The sequence below is a fragment of the Hypanus sabinus genome, chromosome 21, assembly GCF_030144855.1.
Source record: "Hypanus sabinus isolate sHypSab1 chromosome 21, sHypSab1.hap1, whole genome shotgun sequence".
NCBI classification, from domain to species: domain Eukaryota; kingdom Metazoa; phylum Chordata; class Chondrichthyes; order Myliobatiformes; family Dasyatidae; genus Hypanus; species Hypanus sabinus.
Genome location: NC_082726.1, coordinates 69,729,913 through 69,754,249, shown reverse-complemented (window position 1 = coordinate 69,754,249; position 24,337 = coordinate 69,729,913). Strand labels below are relative to the sequence as shown.

At 45.3% G+C, this 24,337-nt stretch overlaps 1 protein-coding gene across 1 annotated transcript in view; it reads left to right on the top strand.

The window, feature by feature from the left end:
* The window catches only part of LOC132379181 (vinculin), a 293,243-nt gene that overhangs the window by 158,884 nt on the left and 110,022 nt on the right, over positions 1–24,337 (top strand). The window contains exons 10-11 of the mRNA XM_059946852.1: positions 12,498–12,673; positions 12,950–13,140. Of these exons, the coding sequence (XP_059802835.1) occupies positions 12,498–12,673; positions 12,950–13,140 (367 nt within the window). The remainder of the gene's footprint in view (positions 1–12,497; positions 12,674–12,949; positions 13,141–24,337) is intronic.

The following is a 24,337-nucleotide window of genomic DNA, read 5'->3' as shown; positions in this document are numbered from 1 at the left end:
TTCCTTAAGTATATATAAAGTTGGCCTCCACAGCTGTCTGTGGCAAAGAATTCCACAGATTCACCAATCTCTGGCTAACAAAATTCATTGAATAATACAGCAGAGGAACAGACCATTTGTCCCATAATGTCTGTGCTATTATCTCTTCTGCCTTCGTATGATCCATATACCTTCATTTCCTGCATGTTAGTATGTTAACAAACAGCCTGTTAAATGCTGCTGTTACTTTCACCACTATCCTTGGCAGATCATTCCAGGCACCTACTACAGTTCAGGCAGGGAAAAAAAAAACTGACCTTGCACATGTCCTTTCAATTTTCCTCCCCTCATCTTAAAGGCATGTTCTGTCGTATATAGAATAGCACAGTACAGGCCCTTTTGCACTTGATGTTTACCAACCAATATGACCTAATCCACAATCATTCTGACCCTTCCCTCCTAAATGGCATGTCACCATCCATCTTTCTTACATCCCTGAGCCTATCTAAGTGTGTCTTAAATGTCCCTGTAGCAGCCTCCATCAGCACTCCCAGCAATGCGTTTCAGGCACCTGACACCACTCATCATCAGTTGGCAGAGATATCTGGAGTGCTGACTGATGCACCATCAATAACTCTCTCTGAGACGTAAAGGCGAGATATCAGCTTTTATTGACTGGAGGAAGGAACAAGCAGTGGTTGACCACATACTACATCCTGGAGACTGAGAGGCCAGGCTCAGGCCTCAATCGCCTTTATACTGGGGTCTGTGGGAGGAGCCACAGGAGCAGTCAGCAGGGGGTGTTCCAGACAGGTATATGTAGTTCACCACATTCACCCCCCCCCTTTGTTTTAAAAGAGAGTTCCCAAAGGGGCGAAGTTTCTTACAAGTATATTTACAGGTTAAGTCTATCAGGTGGTCGAATCTGTCGCTGTGATCTACGTAGCACCGGCTGTGATTGCACAGATGCCGGTGGTGATTGCACAGATGCCGGTGGTGATTGCACCAGAGACGGTGGTTGTGCTGGTTCCGGCCTAACTGGAGGTGTCAGCCCACTAGGCGTCAGTGATCTCTCACACGTGTGCGAGGCGCCTGGTATATACGCGTATGAGACGCCCGGTATAGGAGTGTCGTGAGGATTCTGTGTAGGGCCTGGTGTGCGCGGTGTCACCTCGGGTACAGGGTCCATAGTTACCGTGGAGTGTTCGGGGTAGTGGTCTGCTGCTCCTGCGGGTGCAAGGTCGCGGATGGAGACCATGTCTTCCTGCCCATCAGGTAAGACCACGTAAGCATACTGGGGGTTCGCATGTAGAAGGTGAACCCTCTCAACCAGCTGGGAGTATTTATTGCTCCTCATATGTTTCTGGAGCAGCACTGGCCCTGGGGACGTCAGCCAAGCTGGTAGAGTGGTCCCAGTAGCAGACTTCCTGGGAAAAAAGAATAGGCGCTCGTGAGGGGTGGCATTGGTGGACGTACATAACGGAGCGGATAGAGTGGAGTGCCTCGGGGAGGACCTCCTGCCATCGAGAGACCGGCAACCCTTTTGACTTGAGGGCTAAATGTGTGGCCTTCCAAACTGTGGCATTCTCCCTCTCCACCTGTCCATTTCCCCAGGGATTATAACTCGTAGTCCAACTAGTAGCAATGCCCCTAGCCAGCAGGTACTGGCGCAGCTCGTCACTCATAAAGGAGGACCCTCTATCACTGTGGATAAAGCAGGGATATTCGAACAGAGTGAAGAGCTGGCGCAGGGCTTTTATGACGGACGTGGCAGTGGTGTCGGGGCAGGGGATGGCAAAGGGGAACTGCGAGTACTGGTCGATAATGTTGAGAAAGTAGACATTGCGGTCGGTGGAGGGAAGGGTCCCTTAAAGTCAACACTCAGTCGCTCAAGGGGGCGGGTGGCCTTGATAAGTTGCACCATTTCAGGACGGTAGAAGTGCGGTTTGCACTCAGCGCAGACTTGGCAGTCCCTGGTCATCGTCCTGATGTCCTCCAGGGAGTACGGCAGGTTCCGGGCTTTCACGAAATGGTAAAATCGGGTGACCCCCGGATGGCAAAGATGTGCATGTAGGGCATATAGCTGGTCGAGCTGTGCGCTAGCACACATACCCGGGATAGGGCATCAGGGGGCTCATTGAGCCTTCCAGGCCGGTACAGGATATCATAGTTGTAGGTGGAGAGTTCTATTCTCCACTGCAAAATTTTATCATTTTTGATTTTGCCCTGCTGTTGGTTGCTGAATATGAATGCAACCGAGCGCTGGTCAGTCAGCAGGGTGAACCTTTTGCTGGCGAGATAGTGCCTCCAGTGCCTAATAGTTTCCACTATGGCCTGGGCTTCTTTCTCCACCGCGGAGTGCCGAATTTCAGAGCCTTGAAGGGTACGAGAAAAGAATGCTACTGGCCTGCCTGCCTGATTGAGGGTAGCAGCAAGCGCGAAATTGGAGGTGTCACTCTCTACTTGGAAGGGAATGGTCTCATCCACCACATACATCGTTGCTTTGGCAATGTCCCCTTTAATGGAGCTGAAGGTCGCGCAGGCCTCGGCAGAGAGGGGAAAAGTGGTAGACTTGACCAGGGGGCGGGCCTTGTCTGCGTAATGGGGGACCCATTGGGCGTAATAGGAAAGGAAGCCCAGGCACTGTCTGAGGGCTTTGAGAGTGGTGGGAAGAGGGAGTTCTAACGGGGCGCATACGGTCAGGATCAGGGCCAATGATCCCGTTTTCCACGACATACCCAAGGATAGCGAGTCGGGTGTTTCCGAACACACACTTGTCCCTATTATAAGTAAGGTTCAGGGCTTCGGCCACTTGGAAAAATAGTTGGAGGTTGGCGTTGTGATCCGGCCAGTCGTGACCACAGATGGTGATGTTATTCAGATAGGGAAATGTGGCCGTCAGTTGGTACTGGTCCACTATCCGGTCCATTTCCCTCTGGAAGACCGAGACACCATTTGTGACACCAAATGGGACGCGCAGGAAGTGATAGAGCCTGCTGCCCGCTTCGAAGGCGGTGTAGGGGCGGTCCTCTGGGCGGATGGGGAGCTGGTGATAAGCGGATTTCATATCTATTGTTGAGTACACCTTGTACTGAGCTATCTGGTTGACCATATCCGCGATGCGGGGTAGGGGGTACGCGTCAAGCTGCGTAAACCTATTGATAGTTTGACTATAGTCCACGACCATCCTATTTTTCTGCCTGGACCGAACAACAACCACCTGGGACCTCCAAGGGCTTGTGCTTGGCTCAAAGATCCCCTCCCTGATCATCCGCTGCACCTCTGACTGAATGAAGGCCCTGTCCCCCGCGCTGTACCTCCTGCTTTTAGTTGCCACAGGTTTACAGTCAGGGGTCAGGTTGGCGAACAGCGGTGGGGGAGGGATCTTGAGGGTGGAGAAGCTGCAAGTGGTGTCGGTAGCGCAGTTGTTGGCATGGTGCTGGGTGAGACGTGTGGTTCAGTGTGTGTGTGTGTGTGGGGTCAGTAGCGGGGTATGTGGCGAAGACCCACCAAACCGAGGAATCCTGACAGAGTGGTGGGAGGGGCCCGTCATATGCCATAGTCACATTTTCGAGGTGGCTCTGGAAGTCCAGCCCCAATAGCACAGGTGCGCACAGTTGAGGCATGACCTGTAGCGCAAAGTTCCGATATTCTGTGCCTTGAACCACCAATGTCACTACACAACCCACCCGGATGTCTGTGGAATACGACCCAGAAGCCAAGGTGACCCTCTGGCTTACCGGCCGTGTCACGAGTCCGCAGTATTGCACTGTGTCCGGGTCAATAGAACTCTCAGTGCTGACTGTGTGAAACAGACAGCTAGTCCTGTGCCCCTCCACCAGGATGTCCATCATTGACCTTGCAAGCTGGTGTGGGGCACTTTGGTCGAGGGTTACGGTGGCCAGAGTTGAACTGCCGTCTTGGTGGCCGGTAAGCACCGGTCAGGGATGGGGTATGTTGACGCCGACAAAGATGACCGCCCACATCCGGGCATGCAAGATGGCGGCCCCCATGCCTCGCGTGAGGCGGGCAGGCAAGATAGCGGCCCTGATGCCTCACACGCAGCGCTGCCCGACCCCGCTCATGGTTTAGACTTACAGACCTTGGCGAAATGGCCCTTCTTCCCGCAGCTGGAGCAGGTTGCTTCTCGGGCCAGGTAACGTTTTCGGGGGTGCTTTTCGAGTCCGCAGAAGTAACACTGCGTGGGCTTTTGACTGGCCGCAGCTGTGGTCGGGTTCGGGGAGTTCGTGGAATCGCGACTGGCAGCAGCGTTGGTGAATTCGCTCGCGGAAACTGGCGGCAGCGGGGTCTGAGGCGTCTACAGGACCGGTGGGGGATCGTGCAGCTGGACAGCGTCAGCGTTGTGCAGCGCAGCCTCCAGCGTGTTGGCCGTCTTGATCGCCGAGCGTAAGTTAAGATCGGCATTTTCCAGCAGCCGCTGACGCACATACACTAACCTGATTCCTGTGACAAAGACGTCTCGTACCAAGAGTTCCGCATGCTGTTCCGCCGTGAGAGTTTTGCAGTCACAAGTTCGGACAAGTGTCTGTAGGGCTCGGAGAAACCGGGCGCTCGATTCTCCAGGCCGCTGTTGTCGCGTAGCTAAGCGATGTCTTGCGTAGACGGTGTTCAGCGGCCGCAGGTACTGTCTTTTGAGGGCGTCCAGTGCCCCTTTGTAGGTTGACAGGCCCCTGATAAGTGAGTAAACTTTCGGGGTGACCCTCGAGAGGAGAATTCGGTGCATAACAGCGGGTTCAGTTGCACTAACCTCTTCCAAGTATGATTGAAAGCATGCAAGCCAGAGTTCAAAGGCAAGAGCTGCATATTGTTCCTGGAGACTGAGAGGCCGGGCTCAGGCCTCAATTGCTTTTATACTGGGGTCTGTGGGAGGAGCCACAGGAGCAGTCAGTGGGGGCGTGTCCAGACAGGTGTATGTAGTTCACCACACTGACATCTACAATTGCATATTTTGATACATGAGCAAGGTAAACTGAAAAGAATGGACATTACACAAGGGACACCAGGGAACATCCCAAAAACAAAAGCTTGAAGGCAAGGATTCAGATGTTGAAAAGGATCTCAATCAATGGTTTTCCATTGTAACTGAATAAGGTGTGCATGTCAGTGGACCAGTGTTTAAGAAAACAAGTTAGAGGAGCTAACTAAGAAGCTGGTTCATGAAAGATTTTGAAGCAACACATGGTTGATTGGCTCAGTGGAAATGTAGGCACCTCATTAAGTTCAAGAAAGCACATGGCAAGAAAGATAATGTTGATGCTGCAAGTGCAGGAACGTGGAAATCTATATAACTTCCCATCTTAACAAGATTCGTTCAGATGATATCTACAATGCCAATGAAACAGGCCTAATATTTATTGTGCCATGCCGAACAGTTATCTTTGCTACAAACGTGCAACAATATCAGCTTCAAAGAAAGCAATGGATCGCATAAATTTGTTGTGCAAATATGTCAGGAATTGATAAATAGAAATACTGTAGTTGGTTATTGGGAAAAGCGTTAAACCTCATTGCTTTTTAAGGGGCTAAGAATGGATAGTTTACCAGTTGAGTATTGTGCTAATAATAGGGTGTGGATAACCATATAACCATATAACAATCACAGCACGGAAACAGGCCATCTTAGCCCTCCTAGTCCGTGCCGAACCCTTAATCTCACCTAGTCCCACCTACCCGCACTCAGCCCATAACCCTCCACTCCTTTCCTGTCCATATACCTATCCAATTTTACCTTAAATGACACAACTGAACTGGCCTCTACTACTTCTACAGGAAGCTCATTCCACACAGCTATCACTCTTTGAGTAAAGAAATACCCCCTCGTGTTTCCCTTAAACTTCTGCCCCCTAACTCTCAAATCATGTCCTCTAGTTTGAATCTCCCCTACTCTCAATGGAAACAGCCTGTTCACGTCAACTCTATCTATCCCTCTCAAAATTTTAAATACCTCGATCAAATCCCCCCTCAACCTTCTACGCTCCAATGAATAGAGACCTAACTTGTTCAACCTTTCTCTGTAACTTAATTGCTGAAACCCAGGTAACATCCTAGTAAATCGTCTCTGCACTCTCTCTAATTTATTGATATCTTTCCTATAATTCGGTGACCAGAACTGCACACAATATTCCAAATTTGGCCTTACCAATGCCTTGTACAACTTTAGCATTACATCCCAACTTCTGTACTCAATGCTTTGATTTATAAAGGCCAGCATTCCAAAAGCCCTCTTCACCACCCTATCTACATGAGACTCCACTTTCAGGGAACTATGCACAGTTATTCCTAAATTCCAAAATTTTTAAGAAATGGCTTATGAGTTGGGATACGGAGCTACAGCGGAACTCTAGCAAAATTCTTTTGCTTGTTGGCAATTATGCAGCACACATTAATGTACAATGATCGGGGTAACATCCAGCTGCCAGTACAACATCCTTGGTGCTGCCATGATATGAGAACCATAAAAAGTTTAAAGACATTGTATTGTGGAAAGTTGGTGGACTATATTCTTGAAGCAATTGAAGAAAGTCTGCAGACATCTTCAACAGTCTTGGAAGAAAGTGCCAGGCAGTACAGTTTGTCAGTAATAGCATGCAAGAAATAAGCAGGAACACAATTCGGAACTGTTTTGCTCACTGCGATTTGAAGTATTCAGGCTTGGAGATGCTGGAAAAAGCCAGGAGTGAAAGTGAAACTATTTCACTACTTCAAGTTAGGAACTACATAGAATAAATGTTATCCACAGGCATCTCAAATGTTACAATGAAAATAAAGATTTGGGGGATGCAGCTGTCAAAAACATTGTATCAAAACTCCAAGGGTGAGAAGATGAAGATGAGGAAAGTGATGAGGATGGCACAACTGAACCTGAGCTTGTGACCACACAGGATTCCAGGAAACTTGTTGTTGGATTACAACACTACTTCATGCAGGAAATAAATTAAGTCAGTCCATCGTCTGCACTGATTTTGTTCGTTTACGATCAATCAAAAGAATGTACACTAGAATTCTTCTGGTATTACAGTTTTATAGTACTGTAGTAATATTGGTAGTGTTCTAATTTGTTCAGTATATCATTTAAAAAGTTAATTTGTTACAGTTAAACAGTAGTTTGCCTCTACTATTTCTACAAAACTTTGGATAATTGGGGCAACTGTGTAATTGGGCCAAAACATACTGGCCCCGAAGAGACCCAATTAACTGAATCCACAGTACTTGTATATCTAGTCCCTTAGAATACTTTACAGTAATTTACCTACTAGTTATGACAGGCTTACCTGCCTATAATTTTCAAACTTTTTCTTAAAACCTTTCGTGAACAAAACAATTTTAGCTATCCTCCAGTCCACTGACAGCTCACCTGTGGTTAAAGACCATTAGGGAGATTTTTGTAATTAGAGAGGGCAATGACCATTGTTATGTTCTCTTTCATCAAGCAGACAACTCCCCTTCCTCCCTTACCTGCTCTTTTGTCATGCTTGTATCCTGTGTCTCTAAATCGTAACCTGGAACGTTGAGTTGACAGTCCTGCCATTACCTGAGCCATGTTTTTGTTTATGATAATGAGTATCCCAATCTATGCCCTGAGTTCATTGTTACTTGTCTGTCATTGTCTGCCTTACCTGTCATTGTTCTTGCATTGAAATAAGTGCAGCTTAATCCTATGGTCTTTCCCTTTACTTTGCACCTGTCATCCCTGGTAACTAAATTTGCTCTCATTGGCTACAATAGTATGCCTTTTGTTTCTCATCACCCGCTCTACTGCTCAGGGTCCTACCTAACCTCAGAAGTTTAAACTCTCCCATATGACCATAAGACATAGAAACAAAATTAGGTCATTCAGCCTATTGAGTCTGCTCTGCCATTCCATCATGGCTGATCTCAAATCCCACTCGATCCCATACACCTGTCTTCTCACCACATCTTATGATGCCCTGACTGATCAGGAAACAATCACCTTCCACCTTAAATATACATACGGACTTGGCCTGTACTGCAGTCTGTGGCAGATCGTTCCACAGATTTACTGTTCTCTGGCTAAAATAAAATTCCTCCTTACCTCTGTTCTAAGGGGTCCCCCCCCCCTCAAATTTCAGGCTGTGCTCCCTGGTTCTGGATACCCCACCTTAGGAACATTCTCTCCACATTCTAAATTCCAGTGAGTTTAGGCCCAAAGCTGCCAAATGTTCCTCATGTACTGACCCCTTTGTTCCTGGAATTATCCTCATGACCTCCTCTGGACACTCTCCAATGACAACACTTGCTTTCTGTGATATGTGGCCCAAAACGGTTGACTGTACTCCAAGTGCAGTCTGACTAGTGTCTTATGAAGTCTCAGCATTATCTCCTTGCTTTTATATTCTATTCCCCTTGAAATAAATGTCAACATTTTATTTGTTGTCTTTACCACAGACTTGACCTGTAAATTAACCTTCTGGAAGTCTTGCATAAGGACTCCCAAGTCCCTCTACACCTCTGATATTTGAACTTTCTCTCCATTTAGATAATAGTCTGCGCTATTGTTTCTTTTACCAAAATGCATTATAAGAACATAAGAAATAGGAGCAGGAGTAGGCCACCTGGCCCATCGAGCCTGCTCTGCCATTCAATAAGATCATGGCTGATCTGGCCATGGACTCATCTCCACCTACCTGCCTTTTCCCCATAACCCTTAACTCCCTTACTATGCAAAAATCTATCCAGCCTTGTCTTGAATATATTTACTGAGATGTGGCCTCCACTGCTTCATTGGACAGATTTCTGCAGATTCACCACTCTCTTTGAAAAGCAGTTCCTCCTCATCATCCTAAATCTACTCCCCTGAATCTTGACGCTACATCCTCTAATTCTAGTGTCACCCACCAGTGAAAACAACTTTCCTGCCTTTATCTTGTCTATCCCTTTCATAATTTTATATGGTTTTTATAAGATGTCTCCATCATACATTTCCCAGCACTGTATTCCATCTGCCACTTTTTGCCTTTTTCTCCAGTTTGTCCAAGTCCTGCTGAAACTGAATTGCTCCTGCAGCACGACCTGTCCTTCCACCTATTTTCATATCATCTCCAAACTTTGCCACAAAGCCATCAATTCTATTATCTAAATAATTGATAAACAATGTGAAAAGCAGCAGTCGCAATACTGACCCCTGAGCAACACCTGGCAGCCAATAAGAATAGGCCCTTTTTATTCCCACTTGCTGCCTCCTGCCTGTCAGCCATTCCACTATACATGCCAGTACCTTTCCTGTATGCCATAGGATTTTGTTATGTAGCCTCATGTGTGGCACCTTATCAAATGCCTTTTAAAAATCCAAGTAAATGACATCCACTGCCTCTCCTTTGTCCACCCTGCTTGTTACTTCCTCAAAGTTTGGTCAAGCAAGATTTCACCTTACAGAAACCATGCTGACTTTGACTCATTAGTCTCCAAGTACCTCAAAACTTCATCCTTAATAATAGACTCCAACACTTTCCCAACCACTGAGGTTAGGCTAACTCGCCTATAATTTCCTTTCTTTTGTCTTCCTCCCTTAAAGAGTGGAGTGACATCTGCAGTCTTCCACCACTTCAGGACTGTGCTAGAAACAAGTGATTCTTGAAAGGTCATGACAAATGCATCTGTTACCTGTTCAGCAGCCTCTCTCAGGACTCTGGAATGTCATCCATTTGGTAGCAAATGTCTACCACAGTGAAGACAAATGCAAAGTACCCATTAAAAAGACACATACGTTGGGATGCTGTTCATAGACTTCGGTTCAGCATTCAACACAATCATCCCTCAGAAACTGATTGGAAAGCTGAGCCTACTGGGCCTGAATACCTTGCTCTGCAACTGGATCCTAGACTTCCTGACTGGGAGACCTCAGTCAGTCCAGATCGGGAGCAGCATCTCCAGCACCATTACACTGAGCATGGGGGTCCTCCAGGGCTGTGTGCTCAATCCACTGCTGTTCACTCTGCTGACCCATGACCGCTGCAACACACAGTTGAACCACATCATCAAGTTCGCTGATGACACGACCATGGTGGGTCTCATCAGCAAGAATGATGAGTCAGCTTAGAGAGAGGAGGTGCAGCAGCTAACAGACTGGTGCAGCGCCAACAACCTGTCTCTTAATGTGAACAAAACAAAAGAGATGGTTGTTGACTTCAGGAGGGCATGAAGCGACCTCTCCCCGCTGAACATCGACGGCTCCTCGGTAGAGATCGTTAAGAGCACCGAATTTCTTGGTGTTCACTTGGCGGAGAATCTCACCTAGTCCCTCAACACCAGCTCCATAGCAAAGAAAGCCCAACAGCGTCTCTACTTTTTGCGAAGGCTGAGGAAAGTCAATCTCCCACCCCCCATCCTCATCACATTCTACAGGGGTTGTATTGAGAGCATCCTGAGCAGCTGCATCACTGCCTGGTTCGGAAATTGCATAATCTTGGATCGCAAGACCCTGCAGCAGATAGTGAGGTCAGCTGAGAAGATCATCAGGGTCCCTCTTCCCACCATCACAGACATCTACACTACACGCTGCATCCGCAAGGGAAACAGCATTATGAAGGACCCCACGCACCCCTCATACAATCTCTTCTCCCTCCTGCCGTCTGGGAAAAGGCTCTGAAGCATTCGGGCTCTCACCACCAGACCATGTAACAGTTTCTTCCCCTAAGCTATCAGACTCCTCAATAACTGAAGCCTGGACTGACACCTTGCCCTATTGTCCTGTTTATTATTTATTGTAATGCCTGCGCTGTTTTTGTGCACTTTATGCAGTCCTGTGTAGGTCTGTAGTCTAGTGTAGCTTTCTCTGTTTTTTTTTACGTAGTTCAGTCTAGTTTTTGTACTGTGTCATGTAAACCATGGTCCTGAAAAACGTTGTCTCATTTTTACTATGTACTGTACCAGAAGTTATGGTTAAAATGACAATAAAAGTGACTTGACTTGAAGTTCATCTGCCAGTTCTTTCTTTTCCCCATTACTACCTCACCAGCATCATTTCTAGTGGTCCAATGTAAACTTTCACCTCCCTTTTACTTTTTATATAACTGAAAAAACATTTGGTATCCTGCTTTATATTATTATCTAGTCTGCCCGCGTATTTCATATTTTCCCTTACAGCTTTTTCAGTTGCCTTTTGTTGGATTTTTAAAGCTTTCCAATCATCCAACTTCCCATGCATTTTTGCTATCTTATATGCCCTTTCCTTGGTTTCATGCGGTCCTTAACTTCCTTTGCCAGCCATGGTTGCCTACCCCTGCCATTTGAGAACTACTTCCTCTGTGGGACATATCTATCCTGTGCCTTGTGAACTATTCCCAGAAACCTCAGCCATCTCTGCTCTGCTGTCATCCCCACCAATCCACCTGGGCAAGCTCTTTCATACCTCTGTAATTCCTTTTATTCTGTTGTGATACAGATACATGTGAGTTGTGCTTCTCACTCTCAAATTGCAGTATGAATTCAAATATTATGATCACTTCTTCCTAAGGGTTCCTTTACGTTAATATCCCTAATAAGATCTGGGAGATTACACAACACTCTAAGATGGCCTTTCCTGGAGCAGGCTGAAGCATAAGCTGCTCTATAAAGCCATCTTGTAGGCATTCAACAAATTCCCTCTCTTGCGACCTGACACCAACCTGATTTTCCCAATTCCCTTGCATAATGAAGTCCCCATTACAATTGGGGCACTATCCTTATTACACACCCTTTCCAGCTCCCTTTGCAATTTCAACACCATATCTTGGCTGCTATCTGGAGGCCTGTATATGAATCCCATAATTTTTTTTTATCCTTGCAATTTCTTAAGACAACCCTTAAAAGCTATAACATTGTCTGACCCTATGTCACCTCTTTCTAAAGATGTACTTCCATCTCTTACCAACAGAGCCATACCACAGCCTGTCCTTTCAATATAAAGTATGCCCTTTGATGTTAAGCTCCCATCTATGGCCTTTTTTCAGTCATGACTCAGTGATGCCCACAATGTCATACCAACCTATCTCTAATTGTGCCAAAAGTTTGTCCACCTTATTCCAAATGTTAAGCATATTTAAATTTGGCACCTTCAGTCCTGTAATCCTCCCAAGTAGCACTTGCAAATTCCCTAGCCAGAAAATTTCCTCCCCCACCACCCCTTCAATTCAGGTGCAATATCTCTCTCTTGGACAGGTCATTCCTACACTGGTGATAGGGGTGTCTTGTACACTTTCCAGAATGTTTCCTTTCCATAGCCTCCCAATCCTTACTGTAATAAGATATAACCATATAGCATATAACAATTCCAGCACGGAAACAGGCCATCTCGGCCCTTCTAGTCCGTGCCGAACCGATGACCAGAACGTTTATTATTTATTGTTTACCAGTGAGTTTTTAAAATAAAAAAAGATGGCCTGTATTGATGAAATAAGAGCAAGATTCTGTATCAAAGAGTGGTACATTATTAAAACATAGAGTTTAATTTTTCTCCTAAGTTTGCTTCCATAGCTTAACATTGGTTTGGTTTTATTTAGAGCTGGCTGGCTGATCCACATGGAGGTCCTGAAGGAGAAGAGCAAGTTCATGGTATTTTAAAAGAAGCTAAGAAAATTGCAGATCTTTGTGAAGATGCTAAAGAACGTGATGACATACTGCGTTCGATTAATGAAATAGGAGCACTGACTGCAAAGCTATCTGACTTGAGAAGGCAGTATGTATTCTGAAAAAATAACTAATAACTAGTAGGATATCGGGTGTTCTTGTTTAAATTTAAATCTATCCTGTCCATTCAGTGTAAGATGTTCAGTCTTGATTATAACTGTTGTCTGTTTTGCCTAAATTTGACATTTAATGCCACCATAAAGTGGCTGTACATATTTGCAGTTAACTCAATTTACATTCACTATTCAAATTGAGCTCAATACACTTAGTCATATGTAAGTTTATGTTTTAACTGTTATTTTTATATTCTGGATTTGCCTTCCAGAGGCAAAGGTGATAGCCCAGAAGCCCGTGCTTTGTCTAAGCAAATTGCAACAACCCTACAAAATTTACAAAGTAAAACAAATCGAGCAGTGGCCAGCAGTCGGCCAGTGAAAGCAGCAGTTAATCTAGAAGGTAAAATTGAGCAAGCCCAACGCTGGATTGATAATCCTACAGTTGATGACCGTGGAGTGGGTGAGTATTAGACAATTAAATATTTCATTTTTAGGTCACTGTTCTAAGATGTGTTACTTGTTACCCAGCAGATTAGTTAACAATAGGAAGAAATATTTACTTCTAATGTTTTCAACATACAGGCAATCCCCACATTACAGCCTTTTGGTTTATGAAAATATATTCTTATAGAATTTACAAATGACTACCCAAACATTTGAGATATGGAATAAAATCTGTGCTCACAAAATTTGTGTGGAGAGGAAAACAGTAAACAAATCAACACCAGTTTGACTTGTTTTTCAAGTTGAGTTTCTTAATGCATGCAGATGACAGTACTTCATTCTATGCAAAATTGCAACTTTGTCCATTTTCTAGACTTGCAACCCCCCCCCCCCCCCCCCCCCATAATGTGGGAATTGCTTATACAGGTAATTTTAATGTCATTTCCTCCTCAACAATTTTTAAATAAAGATGATTGGAATGACTAAACACTTAGTATTTGCGGTCATCAAATGCAAACTTCTTGCTTGAAGTTATATTTAGAGAGTTATACAACACAGATACAGTTCTGATCCACAATCAAGCACAAAAAACCCACATGAAAACCATAAGACATAGGAGTAGAATTAAGCCATTTGGCCCATTGAGTCTACTCTGCCCTTTAATCATGGCTGATCCTTTACTCCCCTTCTTAGCCCCACTCCCTGGCCTTCTCCCCATAACCTTAGAGGCCATGTCCAATCAAGAACCTATCAATCTTTGCCTTATATAAATCCAAAAACCTGGCCTCCATAGCTACCAGTGGTAACAAAATCACCCCCCTCCGTCTAAAGAAATTTCTCCACATCTCTGTTTTAAATGGACCCCCCTCTATCCAGAGGCTGTGCCTTCTTGTCCTAGACTCCCTCAACATGGGCACCATCCTTTCCACATCTACTCTGTCTAGGCCTTTCAACTTTCAAAAGATTTCAATGAGATTCCCCCTCATCCTTCTGTTCCAGTGAGTACAAATCCAGATCATCAAACATTCCTTGTATGATAACCCTTTCATTCCCAGAAGAATCCTTGTGAACCTTCTCTGAACCCACTCCAATGCCAGCACATCTTTTTTTAGCTTAGCTAAACCATTCACAGTACTCAAGGTGAGGCCTCACCAGTGCCTTATAAAGCCTCAGCATCACATCCCTGCTCTTATTTTCTAGACCTTTTGAAAAGAATGCTAGCATTGCATTTGCATTCCTCACAACTGACTCAGCCTACAAGTTGTGTTCTGCACAAAGACTCCCAAGTCCCATGCATCTTAGGTTTTTGGATTTTCTCTACACTTAGATGGTCTACACATTTATTTCTACTACCAAAGTGCATGACCATGCATTTTCCAACATTGTATTTTATTTGCCGCATTCTTGCCCACTCTAATCTGTCTTAAGACCATCTGCAGCCGACCTGTTTTCTCAACACTACCTGCCCCTCCACTAATCTTCATATCATCGACAAACTTGGCAACAAAGAAATCTATTCTATCATGTAAATCATTGATGTACAGCATAAGAAGAAGTGGTCTCAGCACTAACCCTGTGGAACACCACTAGTTACTGGTAGACAACTAGAAAAGGATCCTTTTATTCCCACTCATTGTCTCCTACCAATCAGCCGATGCTCTAATTATGTCAGTAACTTCCCTTTAATTCCATGGGCTCTTAATTTGGTAAGCAGCTTCACATATGGCACTTTGTCAAGGGTCTTCTGAAAGTCCAAATATACAATGTCCACTGCATCCCCATTATCCACCCCACTTGTAATCTTCTTAAAGAATTCCAACAGGCTTGTCAGGCAAGATTTTCCCTTAAGCTAGTCATGCTGACTTTGTCCCATCTTGATGACACAGGAGAAGTACTCCATAACCTCACCCTTAAAACACAAGGGAACAAGTCCTAACGAAGGATCTCAGCCTGAAACATCGACTCTTTATTCTCTCCATAGGTGCTGCCTGACTTACTGATTTTCTCCAGCATTTTGGGCAAGTTGCACAAGAAAATAGGAGCAGGTGTAGGCCAATTTCAGTGGTTGCTGTGTGATTGCCCTGAGCATTGATCCAGTGGATTGTGTGTTTAAGCCTGTGTTAAACTATTGTCCAGTAAGGTGATTAAAATATGTGGTTATGGACGCTACAGGGGTTGAGCGGTGGTGCAAATCTACAGGGCAAATAACACCCACCCCCAAGGGGGAGGAGGACTATGAGACTTGGGTGAAGCAGACCTCTCAGATGCTGGATGAGTGGCAGTGCTCTGATTATGTGAAAAGACACCGATTGGTAGAGAGTCTGGAGGAGCCAGTTGCTGACATATTTAGATCCTTTAAAGGCACAGAATCCCTTTGCTACTTCTGCAGGCTACATGCAAGCACTAGAAAATGTTTTTTTGGCATGATGGGAAGCCCAATAGAGCTTATGACAGGGATTTTGATCATGTTTCAGGAGAAGGGGGAGAACCTTTCTAACTGCATTTTTGGCTAGAGAGGCAGCTGAATTGCTTGTTGCATAGAGGGCCCATTCAGACAGCTGAGGTGAATTAGTTAAGAATGGACCAAATGGCAAAAGGTGCACAGTCACAGGTCATGATCACTTGGGGTCTCCAAATGTCGAGTAAGACGTGCCCCCTCCCTTGTTTGTCAAGCTGATCAGAGAAGTAAGAGCGGAGGAGAATGTAATGGAGGCACAGGAACTTTTCAGAAAAGCTCCCACCAATTTGTTCATAACCTGGATGCAGGCCCTAATTTGTTACATACCCCATAACGGGTTAAAAAGGACCAGCAGAAATGAACACACCTGGAGTCTGAGTCTTCCGTTATAACACAATTTTATTAGTAACTGCGTAATAAAGTAATATAAAACAAGATAAGGCAAGCAGGTTAGCGGAGTATATGCATATGTAAGTGAGTAAATAAAGTTCCCAAACTTCTTCAAGCTTAGGTGGTGAAATGATACAGTTTTATGGTGGTATAGGTGTGAAGTCAGTTCAGTTCTGGATATTGAATTGAGTAGGTTGAAGAGAGAGAGGTGATTTGTCTCTCCAGTGCCGATGCCGTCGAATCTTCCACTTCGTCCTCCTGCTCCTGAAACTTATTAAAGTCACCGACTGTGACCATACAAAAGGGAGCGCCATTTTCAAGCGGTAAAACTATCAACCCAGGCAAGGGTTAAACACACCGATAGCTTACCACCGGTCACCCCTTTGTCCACACTGTGAGCAAGAACCCCACCCTTGTCGTGGGCACACAAAGCTCAATCAGTGTCAGTTTTGTCAGTGCCTTCTGTGTGTCTGCTTACATTCCACAACTGCTGAACACCAGCTGTCCAGCATATAGCTTCACTTTGCCATTTCCAAGGCAACTCAGACTGTTCGTTGCGCTCTCTCTCTCTCTCTCTCTCTCTGAATTAGCACGCACACACTCTCTCTGTCTTTAAAGGAACAGTCCATATTGAATAGTCCCTCAGATCTTGTCACAAACACTAGAGATCTGGGGTCTTAGTACAGATGACTATCTGTATGATGGTTACTTGTCATTGAAGCTGGAGTTTTTGGAGGCAGATGTGGGAGTAGGTGAGGTCCTTGATCCATTAGTTTTGGTTTGTCCGGACCCAGTTGAGAAGAGAGAAGCTTCAATTTTTGTGGGGAAAAATACTCCTATTGTGAGAAGGCTAGTGGGAGCCTGCTTCACCCTGTGTTCCGAGCTGCTTTTGAAGAAGTGCATGGCTGCACTGGGCAGAATGATGAGCATAAGCGAGGAACTGTGTGACACACCCAGCCCAAACCAGTGGTATTACAGTCTGGGGAAGTTGCATGAGTGATAGGAAACCAGAAATTTCTGATGCCGAGACCCTGTTGGTGGATGCTTCAGAAGACCATGAAGAGGATTCATGCTTACCTGCTGGGGTACTGGTGTGGCCCAAACTGCAGAGACTGGCAGCTGTACAGGTGAACAGGATGACAGTGTCAGAAACACTTTGGAGATGGAGGTCACCCTCAGGTGTGGGTTACCAATGGTGCACCTCTTTCCAGTGACAGCAATGTCAAGTGCTCCTGTGAAACAAGCTGGAGAGGAACTTTCACCAAAAAAGGGAGAGTTGACTGCTGAGTCATTTAACTTTGGGGGCACCTCGGTACCTGGAGGTTGGAAGAGAAGGTTGATAGAGAAGATGTTGAAGCTGTTAGATGTCTTTTCTACTGATGAGTTTGTGGGTTGTTCCAAGAGCACCCACCACACCATCTGGGTGACAGAGAACACCCTGTTCAGAGAAAGATCGCGACAATGGCGTCTGCAAAGATGGAAGACGTTTGGTAGCATCTGCAAAAGGTGAAAGAAGCTGGGATCATCTCTGTGTCCAGAAGCTCCTATGATGCCTCTCCAATACTGGTGGCAGGGAAGAAGAATGGGAAAGTACAGATGTATGTGGACTGATGGGCTTTGAACAGGTGTACAGTTCCTGACCAGTATACTGTCCTAAGGATCAGGGATGTGCTGGCCTGTCTGAGTTGTGCAAAGTGCTTCAGTGTGCTGGACTTGAGGAGTGGATATTACCAGAGCCCCATGAGTGAGGCTGATAAAGAGAAGGCAGCAGTCATATGTCCACTGGGATTCTTCCATTTTGAAAAGATGCCTCAGGGCACATTGGGAGCCCCGGCGACTTTCCAGCATGGCTTGAAACAAGGCTACTGAAGGTGCTGGGCTGCCTGAAAGCTGAAGGGTTAAAACTTTCCCTGGATAAGTAGCAGTTCTGCAAGATGTCTGTCAACTATAGTCTCAGGGGATGGAGTAGCTATGGATTCATCTAAGAGAGAGGCAGTTACAACATGGCCAGGGCCCCAGACTGAGTGCTTGCGCTCATTCCTTGGATTCTGTGGGTACTATTAGAAGTTCATAAAGGATTACTCTAAAGTGAGTCACCCTTTAAATCACCTTCTGTGTGGTTACCCTCCCTTGGGGAAGAAAGGGCAAAATAAAAGGATGGTACAAGACTATCTTAGTCTTTCAAAGCCTTTTGGAGTGAGATAGGATGTGAAATGTGAAGAAGCCTTTCAGTTGCTGAAGGAGCTACTGATGAAAGCGCCTGTGCTGGCTTTTGCAGACCTGCGATTGCTATATGTTTTGCATACAGATGCCAGCGGAAAGGACTTGGGAGTGTTCTGTATCAGGATCAGTGCACAGGGTTGAAACCTGTTGCATTTATCAGCTGGAGTCTGTCACCCTCTGAGAGAAACTACCCCATGCAAAAATTGGAGTGTCTGTCATTGAAATGGTCTGTCGTGGAGAAGCTAAGTAACTATTTATATGGTGCCAGGTGAACTTGTATCCTGACCTCAGCAAAATTGAATGCCACAGGCCATCAGTGGTTGGCAGTGTTGTCTGCTTATGATTTTAGCCTGAAGTACCGGCTGGGGAGTCGGAACATTAATGTCAATGCATCGTCCCGACGTGCACATGAAGAGCTGAACAGGGATGGAGAGTGGAAAAGCATTCCTGCCTATGGAGTCAAAGCCATGTGCCAGTTCCCCATTAGGGGGAAGGCAGAGGAAAGGCAAGGGCAGAACCGAGCAGTAGATCATTTGGGAGCTTCTGATGGTGCCATTCCACAAGTTTACTGCCAATTGGCTGCTCTGAAGCCAAAGGATTTGCCAGAATTGAGTCCTGGGGAAGTGGCAGCCACTCAGTGAGATGACTGTGCATAGGCCGCATTTGGTCAGTAGTTGCTGAAGGGGACATGGCCCGAGTGGACAAGGTGAAACGCTCTGCAGTTACCTCCACTACTGAGAGAAAGGCCCAGATTGGAGTTGAGGAACCTGTGTGGATGAGCGTGTGCCTACAAAGACTTGATATACATTCCCAAATCAAAATCCATGGATGAACCAGGAGGTACAGTCGGCTTTCCTTATCTGCGAGGGGTTGGTTCCGGAACCCCTCGCAGATACCAAAAAAACGTTGATGCTCAAGTTCCTTATTTAACCTGTTTCAGTATGGTGGACTTTAGGACCCAGCGGAGCTCTGAATCTGCAGTGTTTCTGTTCACGAAAGTAATCACAATCAAGTTTGAAAATAAAGTGGAAATAATAAAGCGATCGGAAAGAGGTGAAACGCCATCAGTCATTGAAAAAGCTTTAGACTACAGTCAGTCAACGATCAGAGCAATTTTAAAGGATACGTTGAGAAAGTCCCTGCCCCAATGAAAGCTACAATTATTACTAAGCAACACAGTGGTTTAATTATTGAAATACATGCGTTTCTTAAGTGTTTTATATGCATAGAAAGGTAAAATAAATACTATTTTCTAAGACAAATGTTTGACTAACTGATGTTAAATAATACTGGATGTAGCTGTTCCGACTTACTTAGTAAGAGAACTTATGATTTTTTTCAATCCCGGTCCAGGATAACCTATACACATCCTCCAGTATATTTTAAATCATCTCTAATACAATTAGAGATTAGGTAAATCTCTGTTCATTTACCTAATACAATGTAAATGCTATGTAAATAGTTGTTGTACTGCATTGTTTAGGGAATAATGACAAGAAAAAAAGTTTGTATATGCTCGAAGAATAAGTGCTGGAAGAGCACTTCCGGGTTTTCTCAATTCGCGATTGGTTGAATTCGCACATGTGGAACTTACGGATAAAGAGGGCCGACTGTACATTGTCTGCTGAAGGCTAGATCTGTGGCATTCAAGTCTAGTGACCCCAGTCTGTACCAGAAAACCAGGTATGACTTATGGAGGGCTATTTCAAGAGTCAATTTTGCACAAGATTGGAGGTGACATCGGATGTACAACAACCTTGGCAAGGGTTTGCAAGGCAATACTTCCTATAAAGCAAAACCTAATAGCATGAATGGCAGCGATGCTTCAGTACCAGATGAACTCAATGCCTTCTATGCCTGCTTTGAAAAGGAGAATATAACTGCAGCTGTGAAGATCCCTGCTGCACCCAGTGATCCTGTGATCTCTGTCTCGGAGGCTGATGTTAGGCCGTCATTAAAGAGGGTGAACCCTCACAAGGCAGAAGGCCCCAACGGAGTACCTGGTAAGGCTCTGAAAACTTGTACCAACCAATTGGCTGGAGTATTCAAGGACTTTTTCAACCTCTCACTACTATGAGCATAAGTTCCCACTTGCTTCAAAAAGGCAACAATTATACCAGTGCCTAAGAAGAATAATGTGAGCTACCCTAATGACTATTGCCCAGTAGTACTCACATCTACATTGATGAAATGCTTTGAGAGGTTGGTCATGTCTAGACTGAACTCCTGCCTCAGCAAGGACCTGGACCTATTGCAATTTGCCTATTGCCACAGTAGGTCAATGGCAGTCACAATCTCAATGGCTCTTCACATGGCCTTAGGCCACCTGGACAACACAAACACCTACATCAGGCCACTGTTCATTGACTATAGTTCAGCATTTAACACCATCATTCCCACAACCCTGATTGATAAGTTACAAAACCTGCCTCTGATTTATTTACTTATTCTATATTATGTATTGCATTGAACTACTGCTAAGATAACAAATTTCATGACACATGCCTGTGATAATAAACCTGATTCTGATTCTGAACCGGTCACGTTGCATCCAGACAGGCCTCAGTGTTCCCAGTTGGTTCTGCCTGAGAAGTATCACGGTATTGTGTTGAAGTCACTGCATGATGATTCCAGTCATTTGAGGGCTGATGAGACCTATGGATTGCTCAGAGATTGGTTCTGCTGGCCCCAAATGAAGCGGGAGGTCAAAGAGTACTGTTGTGTATTCGATGTGTACGATGGAAGACACTGTTTACGAGGGCCACTCCATTATCCCACTTGCAAAGTGCGGGGCCACTTGACCTGGTGTTTATGGATTTCCTGTTAATAGAGCCAGATGCCAGCAACATAGCGAATGTCTTGGTCATTATGGATCACTACACCAGATAAGTGCAAGCCTTCCCTACTAAGGATCAGAGGGTGTCCACGGTGGCCAAAGTGTTTTGGGAAAAGTATTTTGTTTGTTATGGTCTCCCCAGGGAGATCCATAGTGATTAGGGATGGGATTTCGAGAGTAGGCTCATACATGACTTACTGAGCATGCTTGATGTAGAAAAGTTGAGGACTATGCCTTATCAACCACAGGGTGATCCCCAGACTGAGAGGTTCAATTGGACCTTGCTAGTTGTGCTTCAAACCTTGGCGATCAGTAAAAAGAACAAGTGAGGTCAACGTATTGGACCTGTATTACACTGTACGCAGAATGAAACTACCGGGTACTTGCTGTATTATCTGATGTTTGGGAGAGGCTGTCCGTTGACCTCTGTTTTGGAACTGGCAGGGAAGATCTACAACAGAACATTTATCTGAAGTATGTGGCTGATATGAAAAGGGAGCTGCAGAAGGCTTATGAACAAATTGAGTTCTTGGCTACCAAGCAGAACCAAGGATATAAGAGGAGACACCCAGATAGACTGGCCTATGTTGCACCCAGGGAACAGAGTGTATCACCTTTTCCCTTGGTGATCTATGTCAATGCTATTTACACCTGGGTTGGACTTTTTGCTTTGTATGAAGAGGTGACAAATTATCTCAATGTCATGGGGACATGAGTAATTTTGTTGGGGGGAGAGTGTAACACCCTGGGAAAGGTTTCACTGTTAACGTGATAGTCTTTCTGTAGAAGCAGTGTTTAGGTTATAGTAAAGGTAACAGCTGCTTGGAAATATGAGCTGGGTCTTTTGTTCGGCGGGCGATGAAGAGAGAAGACACTGGAGAGAACTGGTCATAGGATTCAACTCGGTGGGGGATTATGATTTGATGGAGCCAGATGCAGAGATCAACTGAGGATCGTTGAATATGAATCTAGGGTAGAGTTGAGCTTCAACTTGTAAACATTTGAGTGTTTAATTATAATGGACTCTTTTTTTCTTTCTTTACTAACCCTTTAGTTAAATTAAGATTCATAAATATTTTAATCATATGCAGTGTGCTGTCTGTTGCTTGGCACAGAGTTGTAGCAGGTAGAGTAGAATAGTACAGGGGTTGTTAAACACGACGGGAATACAGCGATACTCGAAGCTGGTTCCGTATGTCCAGTCTATCCTGCAATTTAGTTTTTGCAGCTCTCGGCACTTAGCTTCTGTCCCGCCTGCTCACGGTTTTTCCACTGGAAAAAAAACTCAACGGGTTTGTCTCTAAGTGCAGGATGCTTGGACTCAGGGTACCGAAGCAGTTTTGAGGACTTCATTGCCTCATTAGACAGCCTCCGGGCCCGAACTCCAGCCTCCCGCCCGCCCGCTGGCTGCTAGATGCCTTGGCCAGGTGCGGCTGGTTGTGGGTGGGGTGAGAGGATGAGGTCAGGGCCGGAGGTCCCTGTGGTGGGGCTGCAGCGGTCGCAGTCTGGAGAGAGGGACCGACCAAGCGAGGATAAGTGTGACAGGACGTGTGCCCCCTCCCCTTGTAGGATCTATCGGCAGACAAAAGTTTGTTTCAGTAGATCACAGCGAGGGAGCTGCTCTGCTACTTATGAAACCCTGAGCCCGAATAAGGTCTGTGAATATTTTAACACCGGGTTCCCCACGAACATTTGGTGTGCTAAACAGATTCAGAGGCGGCGCCCATCTGTCTGCGCTCCAGGCTAGTAGCAATGGCACTTCCCACTGGCCGCGTGAGGCCAACCAGTGATCCCTGGTGCATGGGTATCACTGCATTTAGGCAACTGATGACCTTGCGTGGGTTCAAGTTCATCAATGGGTGTGACAGGGACTGAGGAAAGGTGCAGCTGACTCGTATAGTTTCATATTGCCAAATCATGAATGAGGAATGAGGTGTGACAAGGTGCAGCTGACTCATATTGTTTCCTCGCGGTCTGGTGGTTGGGGACCACTGAAGTACACTGTGTAGTGCGGGGGGGGCTACACACATGCGCACTGGGCAGAAAGAACAGAACTAAAACCCTGCGACCCGGAAGCAATCTCTCAACAGTATTTGTGTATTTATTTTTCTTTTTTTTTTCGGGATCTACTGGGAAAATCTCAAAGATGGACCAGTTGATCGCGATCAATGGGTTGGCAACCACTACTTTACACTATCCATAACACCACCAACCTTTGTGTCGTCTGCAAACTTGCCAACCCACCCTCCTAACCCCACATCCAGGTCATTAATAAAATTCACGAAAAGTCCCAGAACCGATCCTTGTGGGACACAAGTAGTCACAATCCTCCTATCCAAATGTACTCCCTCCGCCTCGACCCTCTGCTTTCTGCCGGTAAGCCAATTCTGAATCCACCTGGTCAAACTTCCCTGGATCCCATGCTTTCTGACTTTCTGAATAAGCCTACCGTGTGGTAGTATTACACAGCATCCACACAAACTGGGGTTTGGGGTGGGTTTGGCAGAACTAAAGTGTGTATTCCCTCAACTTGGACAGCCAGGGAAACCATTGGGGTTTCACAGATAAAGCACAACAGTGCCTCTGCTTCCTTAGATGTTTGTAAAGATTTGGCATGATGTCTGAATTTTTGACAAACTTATATCGATTGTGCTGGAGTGTATATTGACTGGTTGCATCACAGACTAGTATGGAACATCAATGCCCTTGAATGGAAAATCCTACAAAAAGTAGTGGATATGGCCCAGTCCATCACAGGGAAAGCTCTCTCCACCATTGAGAATTTACACAGAGCATTGTTGCAGGAAAGCAGCATCGATCATCAGGGTCCCTCATTGCCCAGGTCCTATTCTCTTCTCGCTGCTGCCATCAGGAAGAAGATACAGGAGCCTCAGAACTCTCACCACCTTGTACAAGTACAGCTGTTACATCTTAACCATCAGGGTGTTGAACCAGAGAGAATAACTTCACTCAACTATACTTGTGCCTTCACGGAACTGTTCCCACAACCTATGGACTTAGTTTTATCTCATATTCTAGATTTTTATGGTTTATTTGTTATTTTTTCCTTTGTGTATTTGCAGTTTGTTGTCTTTTGCACACTGGTTGTCTGCCCTATTGGTGTGGTCTTGTATTGATTCTGTTATGGTTATGGATTTGAATATGCCTGCAATAAAATTAATCCTAGGGTTAATTTTGGTGACACACATGTACTTTGAAAATAAATTTACATTGAACTTGAACTTTACAAGGGAAAGCAATATCATGCTGCAAAATTTGGCAGCTAGTCAGAAAAGGCTCCCTTCA